At 36.4% G+C, this 13,279-nt stretch overlaps 1 protein-coding gene across 1 annotated transcript in view; it reads right to left on the bottom strand.

Annotated features, from left to right (window-relative positions):
• PGAP1 (post-GPI attachment to proteins inositol deacylase 1) overlaps positions 1 to 13,279 on the bottom strand; it is a 40,194-nt gene that overhangs the window by 7,880 nt on the left and 19,035 nt on the right. The window contains exons 12-26 of the mRNA XM_086750726.1: positions 13,001 to 13,052; positions 12,695 to 12,772; positions 11,393 to 11,468; positions 11,072 to 11,145; positions 10,922 to 10,973; positions 10,129 to 10,195; positions 9,131 to 9,239; positions 8,711 to 8,749; positions 7,524 to 7,617; positions 6,749 to 6,839; positions 6,337 to 6,534; positions 4,732 to 4,864; positions 3,515 to 3,565; positions 2,085 to 2,308; positions 1,620 to 1,724 (exon numbers count right to left, since the gene is read on the bottom strand). Coding sequence (XP_086606852.1) covers positions 1,620 to 1,724; positions 2,085 to 2,308; positions 3,515 to 3,565; positions 4,732 to 4,864; positions 6,337 to 6,534; positions 6,749 to 6,839; positions 7,524 to 7,617; positions 8,711 to 8,749; positions 9,131 to 9,239; positions 10,129 to 10,195; positions 10,922 to 10,973; positions 11,072 to 11,145; positions 11,393 to 11,468; positions 12,695 to 12,772; positions 13,001 to 13,052 — 1,443 coding nt within the window. The remainder of the gene's footprint in view (positions 1 to 1,619; positions 1,725 to 2,084; positions 2,309 to 3,514; positions 3,566 to 4,731; positions 4,865 to 6,336; positions 6,535 to 6,748; positions 6,840 to 7,523; positions 7,618 to 8,710; positions 8,750 to 9,130; positions 9,240 to 10,128; positions 10,196 to 10,921; positions 10,974 to 11,071; positions 11,146 to 11,392; positions 11,469 to 12,694; positions 12,773 to 13,000; positions 13,053 to 13,279) is intronic.

The raw sequence follows: 13,279 nt of genomic DNA, 5'->3' as shown, positions 1-13,279 counted from the left end.
AACCAAATGCTCAAAACTTCTTAACCCAATAGAAAGCACGTTACATTTTCACAAGCATGCCCATAACGGGGAGTTACAAGAACATAACTATAATGGTTTAGAATTCACTTTTCCTTGTAACTTTCTGACAATAATTGCTAAATGTATTAGGTTTCTGCAATATTTGGAAGGATTCAATGAATTATGAATGAAAAAGTCAGAGTTAAGGAAGTCTTTATGTGACTGATTGTTTAGACAGCAAGTCAGTTGTCGTGGTTTTGTTAGTGAGGGGGGGCCTAAGGTGGCAGCTTCTGTAGGAAACTGCTAGAAGTCACTCCCCTCTGTTCAGTGGACTCGGCGGGCCTAGGGCGGACCTGCTGCTGGCCAAGGCCGAGCTGATTGGTAGCAGAATGTTCCGTGATAATGCCTCTGTGACAACATCTTTAAGAAGAGGAAAACAGAAAAAAAAAAAAGAGAGAAGAGAAGATGTGAAGAAGCTGAGCGGGGGCAGAGGCACAGAGGGGGAGGCACAGGCCTCATGGGCCTTGCAGGCCTCACCCTCTGGCCTCTCGCCAGGCAGCTGACTGGGCCCGACTCGGTCCAGCCCGGCTACAAGAAGTGGAGAGGAGATGAGAAGTGAATAAGATGTAAAAAAGATCCTGAGAGACATCTACCAGCCTGTTGTGAGGAACGGCTGCAGACATCAAGATCAGTTCAGAAGTGAGGGGGAGGAGTAATGCAGCTCCTGGCCAAGATTCCCCTGCAGCCTGTGGTGACGACCATGGTGGAGCAGGTTGTCCCCCTGCAGCCCATGGAGGTCCACAGAGGAGCAGAGATCCACTTGGAGCCCGTGAAGGACCCCACACCGGGGGAGGTGGAGGCCTGAAGGCAGCTGTGGCCTGTGGAGGGCCCGCTGGGACAGCTGTTCTGGAGGGACTGCACTCCGTGGAAGAGATGACCCACGCCGGAGCAGTTCCACGAAGGACTGTGGCGTAGGGGTGGGAACCCACAATGGAGCAGGGGAGGAATGTGAGGAGTTCTTCCCCCAACCATGAAGCAGCGGCGTGAAACAACATGTGATGAACTGACCACAACCCCCATTCCCTCTTCCCCCCTGTGCCGCTCAGGGAGGGGAAGGTAGTAGAGATAATGTTAAGCTTGGGAAGAGGGAGGGGTGGAGGGAGGTTATCTTGTTCTCTGTCTCATTATCCTGCTTTTTGTAGTAATAAATGAATAGTTTTCCCCAAGTCGAGTCTGTTTTGCCCGTGATGGTAACTTTAAGGATTTCTCCCTGTCCTTATCTCAAACCTCCAGCCGTTTTTCCTTATATTTTCTCTCCCTGTTCTCTCGGAAGGTGGGGGGAGTGAGAGAGAGACTGTGTAGTCTGGTCCCGATCGGGGCTGAACTACGACATCAGTGAAGTCCATGTGGTAAATACAGATGATTTTCTCCACTCAGCGGAACTACAGGTAATTTGCATGCATTTCACCTAGTCTTTAAGATTTAACCCTATGAGTTAATGAATCTCTGCGTAGGCTCAACAATTGCATGTCTGTGCAGCATAAATTAAGCTTTACTACACAAATGCAAGTAGTAAGAAAGCAGTAGAAAAACAAAAACTGGAGATTAGGCTACAGTACCTTGATTTCACTTCAGAAGTACTTGAATTCATGAGAATTTCTAAAATGCACGTGATGATAATAGCTGTAGATCTACATGGATCAGGATCAAGTCTAACATTGTACCTGCAAAGAAATGGTTTAAAAAGCATGTTACTTCTCAACTAGGCTACCAAATAAAATCTAAGTTGTGAACAAGCATGTGCTGATAACAACAAACATACATGAAAATGTATATGGCATCACAGCTTGATTTTAAATCTTTTCTGAAGCATTATTTTCTTCAACAGATCAATGATGGATTCACTTAACACTTACTTATACCATAATATAAAACAGATTGCATAGAAAAAGCAATTACAATTAATAGAAGTCTTTGATACTATGAGGTAGCTAATAACATAAAGAGTCAAACATTCACAATTTATATTGTCTTCAAAGGTTCATATTCTTTTCTTACACCTTACTGGCAATTTAAGAAGTTACCTGAGATTTTTTAACCAATAAATTAAAGATGGCAAGTTGAGCAGCACAATCCACGTGAATAAATTGAGAATTGTAATATGCATCTTAAGACTGTTAATGGCTTCAGCAATGGTTGCACTGTTGCAAAGAGATTGTGTTGCTTCTGAAATACCGTCCATCGAACTCTGGGTTCTGACTGTGTGTATACTGGAGTTCTGGGAAGTTTCTTTTGACTGGTCTGAATCCTGAAAATAAAAGATAGAAGTCACAAAAACATGTACAGGCTTGTAAGAACCCATGTTGGGGGAGGAAGAGGGGAAAACTGTAACAGTATCATACCAGCTCTGACTTAGGAAGAAAATTCACAATCTATCCCTTAAAAAGTCATCAAAAGTGAGGTTCAATAGTTCAATTTGAAAGCACCTAGGTTTAACCAGAAATTTCTCATACACTAATAGTTTATATGTCTTTGGAAGAAAAGAGTGGAGATGCCCTGACACCAATGCAGTGATAAGAAATTGAGTTCCTGGAAGGAGGAAGAACAGAATAAAAGGAGTAATGAAGCATGCAGGTGAAAATTACAGATGATCATTCATGGAAAAAGATACAGGAGGTAATGCAACTGGGAGTAAAATACTAACTGTAGGAACAAATAACAAAGAAACTAATGAGTTGGCAGATGCTAGCTTCCAATGACAGAAAAAAAAACCCTCACAAATGAAACAGAACAAGATTATATGTAAAGAAGAGAAGGAGATGATTTAAAACTAAACACACAAAAAACACTCAAACAAAACTGTCAACAACTTTTTTCTGGCAGACCACTTTTTTAACTATGTTCTACATTTACAAAAAAAGAACAGGTAGTTATTATATGCTTGTATTGACCCCTGCTTACATCTTCAATCCTATAAATTAAAGTAACTGAAAGAAGAAACAAAGTTCACAATGCATGAAACCCAATGCTTCTTCATTCCTTTTTAAACAGCTCCCAGTTTACTGCAGTTTCAGTCCATATCCATCTAATAAGTCATATTTGTCATCTCCTGATTAAAAACCTCCTAAACTCCACAAACTACCTATCCGGGAAAAAAAAAGAAATTATAGATTATTACCTAGATATTATTTTTTTTTTAGATAAGGCATGCATAATCAAAGACCAAAACACAGACAAAAACTACTGTTCTATATGTATTCAGAGACTAAATTTGCTTCTTAAATGTACTTTAGACAAGTTCACATTACAGTGATCTTGAATAGCAAATGCAACAGTCAGATGTGATGGAACAGGCTACTCTTTCACATCATGCACACAGTAAGTAAACTACAGCCATCCAGTCATCACAGTACAACCTAATACTACCAAGGCAGGACAATAACAATTCATAATGCATAGGTTTGCCAAATAATTTTTGGTCACAGTTTTGAACAGCAGCAGGAAATAGACTTACCCCGTTGAGCATGTTTTGCTCTGCTCTTACATTCACATGCAGTTTTATCACCTGTAAGACAAACAGTTCAATGTTTTTAGTAACATTTTTTCAGACGAAAGCTGTAGTATAGATGAAAAACAACTTTGGGTTAATGATTTTTTGTCCCTTTTCATAGCTAGATGATTCTAGGGCCACAACGGAGCTGCAATGCAAGAACTCCCTCTGCCTTTTTTATCAGCAGCATCCAAAGTGCTCTCTTAAGGAAGGATTTCCAAGTACACAGAAAAATTACACTGCTATGCTTTCTCCCCTTCCACTATGCTTGACAGAATACAGACTGGAAAATCAGCCCTTCCTCACCTCCTCCTGCTAATTCAGCTCTACTTCACTTTCTGCAGAAACGCATGAACTGGCCACATAAAAGAAAAGTCCCATGTCAGAGATCTACTGCAGAAGGGGGAGTAATGTCAGCACAGGAACATCCTTTACAGGATAGCCTTATGTCACAAGGAGTTAAATTAGGGATAGCACTGTTCCTCAGGGTGTGCTTCAGCTGCCACCTACCTGCTTCAGGTCACCTGTAAGCTGCTCAGCTTTGTGCCCCTGCTCCAGTGCTTCCCTAGTAGCTAAGTATAGTAGCTGATTTAGCAGCTCTATAACCACAGGGTGAATAAGGTAAGTTAGATGTTCTGATGCAAGGAAGACCATGGAAACTGAACGGCAGGGACTAAATATGGATCTGTGTGGTGCTAGCCAAGGGATCAGATTAGACATACAATAAAGACTACCCTAATTCTACAATATATCCACTCTTTCCTTTCACTCCATAAAGACTTGGGACAAGTCTTTAAAGAAAGACTGAAATAATTCTACAGAACATTTCAAGTCCTCCCCTTGCTAAAGTTTCTCTTCAATGGAGTTGTTAGTCTTTGATTTTATAACATTATCTATCCATAAGTTTTAAATTGCAGTTATCTGCATTACTGTAGGGGGCACAGGGAAATGTACATTTATTTGGAAGAAGTGTTATCAAAAAAAAAGAAAAAATAATTCTAAAAACTACAAAATTGTGAGAGTCTGCTATGTTCAAAGAAAGACCTATTTCAAGTGTAAAAATAATAACATTTAAGTATCAAAAATGATAATATGTATTTTTGCTTTTAAGATGGGGTTAATTCAAAGCATATCAAATTTTGAATTCAGTTATAAATTCAAAACGTTTACCCTTTCAGTACCTTAAACAAGTATTGAAGATAAATAATTAATACAGCAAATGCACCACATGTGGTCCAGCTAACCAAAGCGAGGGATAACACCCTGCAGAGTCTTCTGGGTGTAATCAACTTATGTTTTTGAAGTACAGTAGGTCTAAAAAAAAAAAAAAAAAAAAAAAAAAAAGAAAAAAAGAAGAAAAAAGAAAAAAAAACCTGCTGTTATACTTTTGTAACATCAAGCATACAAAGATCGAAGAAAAATTCTGTTTTCATGGATGACTGTAAAGAATAAATTGTTCCTGAATACTGATTAGACACTGGAAAAATAAAGTTCGATAAATTTTAACACACATACCAAATGCTGCATAAGCTACTTTGCAAGAAAAACTTTCTTATCAAATTAACTAATAAAACAATCTCACCCCTTCTAGAATGTGTGTAACTAATAGATGATTTTTACTTCATTTGGGAAACATAAAGGATACATTGCTGAACATAAAGTATTAGATAATGGTAATTGTAGATCTGCATCAGCCAATAAGTTGATGAGCCACCAAGGGAATGAGTATCTTATCGTACAGCTGCACAGTGAAAGTGACTCCTACTACAAATGTTAATGCAATGCAGTGTTCAATGACAGTACAGCAATATACAATGGTAAGTCTCCAAGAGATTAATTCTGTGACAAGCATTCTTCCCAGACAGGAATTTCTGCTTGCTCACAGTCTGAGAGAGACAGAAAAGCTTATTTTAGATTTCTGGATTCCAGCTGACATGACTAAGAGACATGTATGAATCTGAAATGACAAAGATGAGCTGAGAAGGTGCAACAACAAGGGCAATGTGGTGGAGCAGAAGTGCAATAGAACTATGAAAAAGTCTGTAGTTCTTGGATATTCACTGAGTGGGTATTTTCTGAGTAAAGAGCATCCCAACCAACTTTCTGGATACAGAGAGTTGGCTCAAATCTAGCTGAAGACTCTTACCAGTGTCAGAACAGTCAAACCATTAAAATAGCTAGCATGTTATCCAATTTACTAATTTACTCTTTCAAAATCTTTTCCTCTTCCTTGCTTTTTTTAAACTCACTTTCATATTTGAATACTCATCTGTAAAATCAAAAACATTCCAGTGTTCTTAGACACTATCTATAAAATTCATCCATCTTGTAGAATAAAATGGACATCCAAGAAGTTTTTGTTCTACAAAGCTGTAGAACAGCTAATGCAGTTTATCCAATATGAATAATGAGGAATGGATTGCGATGCTTATAGTCCCTTTTCTAAATATATATGTTTAATTTTTGAGCTGCTGAAAAGGGAATTGTTCAATTGCTTTCTTTTCCCCACCAAGGTTTCCTCAAAACAAACTGAAAAGCTCTAACAGCTGGTGAAGGAAACAAGAAAGCCATTTATGTTCCCTTTTGGAAATGTGTAATAAGGAATATAAAGCAATCCTCATACTTCATTAGTAGTTAACAGTGATAAACGCAGATGTCTAAAATAATGTATGAACCATATTGCAGAATTCAATCTTCCCAAGCATTCACACTGAAGCAAACAGAAAAAACTGACAGGGTCACAGTCATCTAAAAGTGCACAATTATGTAGCATAATGTTGTTTTACCTCATCAGAGCTAACCATAATGAAGAGAAGAGTCTCAGAGATATAGAAATAAATACTCCACTCCAGTAAGCAATGCCTGTCCCAAAAAGAAATAGAATCAAGGACACAAGGGGGAACCATGCATCTGGACTACTCGGTACAGCAGCATCCACCTCGGGTAGTGACAGTGTTTCCCATATCTCTCTAAACCAGTTAAACCTGCCAAAAACATGAAAGCAGTGTTACTCTTCAGTTCCAATTGACATTACAGTAAGATATATATGAACTATTCCTCCTACTACAGCCTTTCAAACAAAAACACAGTCAGGTGTCCACAACAACTACAGATACAATAATATTCCACTCCACCAACAGTTTTACTGAAATGTCTGTTTTGGAAACTGCTTTAAATAAATAAGTTATGCAAACTCACCCCTGCAGAAACACAACAATGCTTATAAGAGGTTCTACTTTGTAGGGTTTAGCTGTCCTAACTAGTTCAAGGGAAAAGTCTGAACACTGGCCTAGAATCAAGAACAGAAAGCATCTATAGTTACTATTTTGTCATGAACTTTAAGAAGATCCACAACAAAAAGTAAATTCACATAAAAGTTTGAAAGTTTACTTTAAAACAAGATAACCATGTCTTGTAACAGTACTGCAAGACAGCATACTTCATCATCAATGCCCTTATTACCAGATCACTTATATTAGTATGCCACAAGCGCTTCTAGAGAGATTACGGAGTTTGTTACAAACACCTTCCGGATTTAAGTAAAAATGCATTTTGTCTGAAGACGTGTCTAAAAGTTAGACTGCAAATCTCATCTTTATTTCTTGCATGAAGTGGTTTGTACATATTAACAAAATATTTTAACTTTTTACATGCATTTTTAAGTAGACTTCTATTAATTCTAAAACATCGTGCTATACCAATCATTTGCAAAGAAAAGACTGCAGAGTAAAATAATAAGGAAACATTCTGCTAGAACAGAACCTTGGAAAACTACCACCAAACAAAAACCAAAACTGAAGAGCATAGATCCAAATACTTGCACAAGTTCAGTGATACTTAGCTTAAAAAAAAAAAAATTTAAAAAAAAAAAAAATCACAACAACTACCTAGTCTTTCAACAGTAAACTGGATAATTTCTCTAAAAACACTTGTGATAAAAAAAAAAAAAGAAAGAAAAATTCTAGAAAGCTACCTGTTGATATCAATGTGCTCAGTTGTCCTCCATAAGTAAGAAGAATATTAGAAACAATATAGACAGGAAGAGCGCCAGCATGGAACCTTATTACCTGAAAGACATGGATATAAGGACAACTAGTAATTTACAGCTATTAAAATATATTTAGAAACACACACACAAAACCACAATGAAGCCAGTAGGATAATGTGATCAGAAAATCTTTCTTAAAAGATTAAAATATTTTCTTATTTTGATGTGTAAGTATCTGATAACTACCATTGGTAATTATTGTTACATATGGAAAATATTCAGATCTCTCATAAATAGCTAATCAAACATGTTTTGATAAACGACCAAATTATAAATGAATGCTTTTTTTTCCAGTCAAGACAATATTAAAATAATACAGTAGTAAGTTAATGGTGTTTCAGTAAAATAAACTTAAAAATTAAAAGCCTGCTTTCCAAGCAAAACCCGCATACAGTTACATATGCTTTTGGGCAAAGAATTTTTGGAAGCGATTTCATGTATGTATTAATTGGCTTCCACTGTCTCAAGTCACGATTAATATACAAATAGCACATAAATTATTCTAAAATGATAAAAGAAATAAAAATCCTTGATATAAATGCATATATTCAAATACAGAAACTTCCCAGTAATATTCAAGCACTACACTTAGGTGCTTGCAAAGTAATTACTTTTTAGATCAGAAAATGGCAGATGGCTAGTCTCTTTTTACTGATACCAATGTCAAAATGTATTCTTCATTGATAACCAAAGAAAATTTGTTGAAAAGGAGCCTATGGATCTACTTAGACTTTTTTTCCTAACTTCTAGTTGATGCTAAATGGATTTTAAAGTTTTAACGCTATTGACTCATCAGGCAAGAAAGTGAAAGTGACCTACAGTGTCATCCCATTACAGATAATTGGCTAATCACAAAGCCGAATGCTCAATATTTACATTAGCTCTTTAGAGCTAGAGTGCTTTTACACCCCTTTGAAAACAGAGGTGTGACATTTATTTGGATGAGATGCCTTGCCAAGTGGCAAGGTTTTAAGTGATCATTGAATAATGTTCCTCCTGGCATCAAGAAGGAAAAGTGCCATCATAGGAAACAGAGGAAGGGAAAACTTCTGTAGATGTACTGACATCAAAAACAATCTAGTTCTAGAACGTTTTCTAGAAGGTTTTCTTACTTGCCCAAGAATCTGTAAAAGTGATGTCTTCAAAACTACCTTGATAAAAAAAAATAATAATTATTTTATTATTTTATACAATGGTAAGCATAAGTAGAAAATACTTTTATTTTTGAAACGCCAACTTAACTATTAGAATATAGCAATCCCATAACTAAAACATACAACAGCTTAATATTGACTTTTTAAAAACAAATGCTTTAAAGTTTGTCTTAGAAATTATAGCCCAACTTTCAATTTGACCCCAGCTGTTGCAAAATACTTGTAACATACAGTACACTTTCAAAAAGGCCAAATAGTCTACCTTTGGATTTGCTTAGTATTTATTTTGATTAATTAGCTACATGTTTTAAAAGACTGAATTATGCACAAGTTATACAGCAATGCAAACTAGCTATAAAATAAATCTGTATTACTCACTTCATACTGACAGTCTGAGGAAGAGTAAATATTTAACTCTGGAACGCTGCTGTCATTTTGAGGCTGAGCAATATGCAGTTTTGCAGAAATCTCAGTAAAAGATGGAACTCTGAAACAGCAATTTAATTAATAATTGTTTTCCTTATAATCAAAAAAAGCCAATCATGCCTTAGTCTTCAACAAGGTCATGTAAAGCAGATCTAGTACACCAAACATCACCACAAGCTATGAGCGAAACGGTGTAATGAACTTGTATATCCTGTCACATAGAACTGCATAACGTTCCCAGTCTACCGTCATCTGAACTACGAAAGGGCACGGTACTAACGAAAACAGAGGAGTTTAGCATTCATGTACGCATTGCCTCACAGGACATGTAAATATACTGAGTGACAAGAATGGGAAGGACGGATTTTCAAGAATACAATTGAGTTTCCTGCAAGTATTATGTTGTTAGAAAATACAGGGAGGAGGAAAGCAAAAAAAATAGGGAGGTATCCTTAAGGCCTCTAAAATAAACAAGATGACAGTTTTTCAGTCATCTAAAATAAAGTCAAGTTGTTCAACTGCAATTAATGAGTGACACATATTTCAAGATGTATAATTTGATTTTGTCAGGACAATGCTGCTGAAGCAAACTTAGGGCTGCTGTGTCATTCAAACATTGGGTTATGGGATGAAGCCAGCATCCAGAGCAGCCTCTATTCCCCAGCCATGAGGGGGTCAAAGATTATGTTGAGAATTTCAGACCAGCAAATCTGACTTCCTTTTCAAGAAAATTAGTGAGAACTATTGAACAAACAATTAGTAGACAGTCAAAGGAAAAGTCAAAAAACAATTTTGTCAACAAAGGCAAAAAGGTAAATGAAGAAAAGATGCGGAAGTCAAACACTTAACACTGGAGAAGCTGTCTCACATCAGAAATATTACCATAACAGGATGCAAACATTCTTCAAAAACATATCAAGAAGGAAGTTATAATTGTTAAAAGACCTTACTTCGCCACAATTATTGAGTCTTCATGTGACCAGGGTATATGAAGTCTGTAAACACTAGGTTTTCTTTCTGAAATTGAACAGAATTAAAAAATTAAAAATTAAGAACAAGATGTGGCAACTGTCTCCAAAAACTAAAAGGCAAGTAAAACAAAAGTGGCATATAGATCACTCTGCAGAATCACTGGGCTTGCAGTTATTTTGCAATTGACAGTGCAACGCAGATCAATGCAGTTAGCATTGAAAAAAAGTGACAGAACATTTTAAAAAAGTGTTACAGAACAAGGCAGCGAGACATCAGTGTTTAAAGGCATAACGGTTATGAGAAAACTTCTGGTTTTCAGTACAAAGCTGTAACCTCAGGCTAATAAATCCATCTTTTTTTTAAAAAAAAAAAAAAAACAAAAACAAAGTCCTTTAGCATTCCATTCTGTGTAAGCTTCTGTAGCTCAACATTCAAATTTGAGTCCCATAATTTGCAAATAAAATTCCTAGGCAAATGTGCTATTCTTGAGAAACACTTTCACTAGAATGCAGAATGCTGCTGAAAGTTTAACTTTCCTTTCCTGGGAAGTAAGAAAAACAAACATAATGAGGACTAATTCTACATTTGCTTTGAGCTATCCTTAACAAAAAGTGGAAAGTGGGAGATGTTAGCAGAGATATTTGAGTAGATTATAACAGTACTGCCTAAACCCTATTGCATGAGAGGAGTTTTGTTTCCACTACTTTCAGTCTTGAGAATTTTCAACAAGCTTTGTTTTATAAATTTATACTTTAGAAGACTTATATTTACCTCTGAGCGACTGGCAGTGGCTGTCTACATAAATTTTGAAAGCTTGATATATCTAGAACATAAAGAAAGAAAGAAAAAAAAAAAAAAAAACCAACTTGCATTCTCCAAACAGTGGTTACATTAGCTTAAAAAATAAAGTAGTGTTCTTACATGGTTAAAGTTCTGGAGCTGTACATTGTAAAGTAAGCCAGTTGAATTTAAGAGAATTTTGCTTGAAGAAAGCCCTGTAAAAGATGTATTATTTTCACATATTATATAAAATTGAGAACTCACTACATCTTCAGATTTTTTTTTTCCAGGAGACTTACTTATGTCCTTCTATATCTGTTAGTCAAAAACTCCACATTTCTTATTTCTTTATCTGTTACTAACAAAAGCAATATTAACTTTAGCAAAAACAAGCCCCCCAAAACCCCAATAATCAAATATTATTTTCCTTTTTTTTTTCCAAAAGTCATATGCTATACTTACCAAATGAAAAAAGATGCGTTACAGGAAGCTGTACTGTTCTGGAATCCTCTTTGAAGAACTCACAGCCCAAAGTATACTGCAGTTCAGGATATGAAATAGAGATCTAAACTGAGCACAAGACTATAAAGCCTTTGCACTTCCCAAATTCTATTCACAGCCTCAGGCAGAGTCTAGGACACAAATACTGAAAAGCCACCCCTCCACACTCCACTGATAGGGATTGGCAGGTAGTCTGTTCCTGTTACACAGCAGTACAAGTTTGGGTAGCTTAAGCATGACTTCCAGATTACTCTAGCTCTCACCCATTTGCAACAGCCTTCCAAAGGCTATTCAAACAGCCGAGAATGAATTCTTTTTAAATTTTGGATTCTAGTCAAAAAGCACCTTTAGTTTGTCTCCTGAAGTTAATCACGCAACTAAATTATTAGTGAACTAAATTATTTTCCATCCCATTGTAAATCCAGGATTTGTTTACTTCTAAAAAGCAGTTTCCAGGATTTAACTGCAACTTAGCAGGTTACATTTCACAAGCGATCTCTCTTCTATCTTTGCCTATCCAGAATGCTGTATATTACTAATTTAACTGCAAGATGTCTCTGTCACAACTATCTGAAAATTGACTCATAGATGAGCATTATAATCCCTTCAACTGCGAATAATTTCTTGGCTTGTGGATTATTATACCACAGATGCTGAGACTGTATTTGTGTTGCAAGAAGGAATGCCAGATCTACTTAGATTAAGTTCAAGCCCAGTGTTCTGCCATTTTCAGGACAAACTAGAAAGGCCTGCCAGACCCAGCTGAGTACTATACAAAGTCTACTTAGATTCACTGCAAGTATTCCTCTTATTGGGATTCTGAGAGGCCTTGATGCAAAGATATCCAACTCATCTGTGAGATTCAGAACTACCAAACTCTTCAATTAGCTACGGGACTCTCTGCTACCCTGGATAAGAGAATCAGCTGTTCAAAAGAATAAATATTTAGGAACACAATCAGACTATCAAGAAAAACAAGGAAGAACAACATTAGAATCTCCAACAAGAACTCCGAGAACTGTTTTGAGAATTGTTGCTTTATGTTTCAAGTACTATTCATGCCTTACACTTAGTATTTTATGAAATGAAAATGTTTCTGAGCTTACAGAAGATAACAAAGTTACTTTCAAACCACACTGGAGTGTAGGTCTACGGTTTCTCAAAGTAACTTAGCACATATTTAGTATATTTCTTTATTCTTCTATCATAGCATCCAAAAGCTATAAACACACTACACAAGCAAATTCTGCATTTTTTTTTTACCTTATTGCCAGCTGTGGGTGGTACCTGAACAACAATGTGAGACAAAGAAGAATAGTCCTGAAGTTTCAGTATTACAACCTTAAAAAAAAGGAGGGGGGGAGAAAAAGAAAGAAAGAAAAAGAAAAGCCATTACTGAACATACTCCTTAGCTTGCCCCTTGCCAGTTCCCAGATGTCCACTTTTTGTACCCCTTCCTCTGGAATACAACTGCATGTTCCAATGCTGTAAACAGAACAGATCCTTCTTCTATGACATGCAACTACCCCACGAAGCACCTCTCCCTCCTACAATATGTACAATACTCACTTTGGTGGTTGGAAGTAACTCAGCTCTCCAGGATAAATCAGTAGCTTCCAGGCTGTAAAAATTCACGCACATTAAAGGATGAGTATATTCATTACGCAGGCACTATATTATGACAGTGAATTAACATACCAGTTTTTCCTCTCTATACGTATGGATCCACATGATATTAAATTGAGAACAAGTTTGGGACTACTGCAGTTAGCTACCATAGAAATTTAATCATTTCAGACACTGCAAACCTTGTTTTTGGAGGGGGAAAAAAAAAAAAAAAAAAAAAAA

The sequence above is a fragment of the Chlamydotis macqueenii genome, chromosome 6 (assembly GCF_036417535.1).
Source record: "Chlamydotis macqueenii isolate bChlMac1 chromosome 6, bChlMac1.mat, whole genome shotgun sequence".
NCBI lineage: Eukaryota > Metazoa > Chordata > Aves > Otidiformes > Otididae > Chlamydotis > Chlamydotis macqueenii.
The sequence above is the reverse complement of the archived record's forward strand: the minus strand, read 5'-3'. Positions and strand labels throughout refer to the sequence as shown.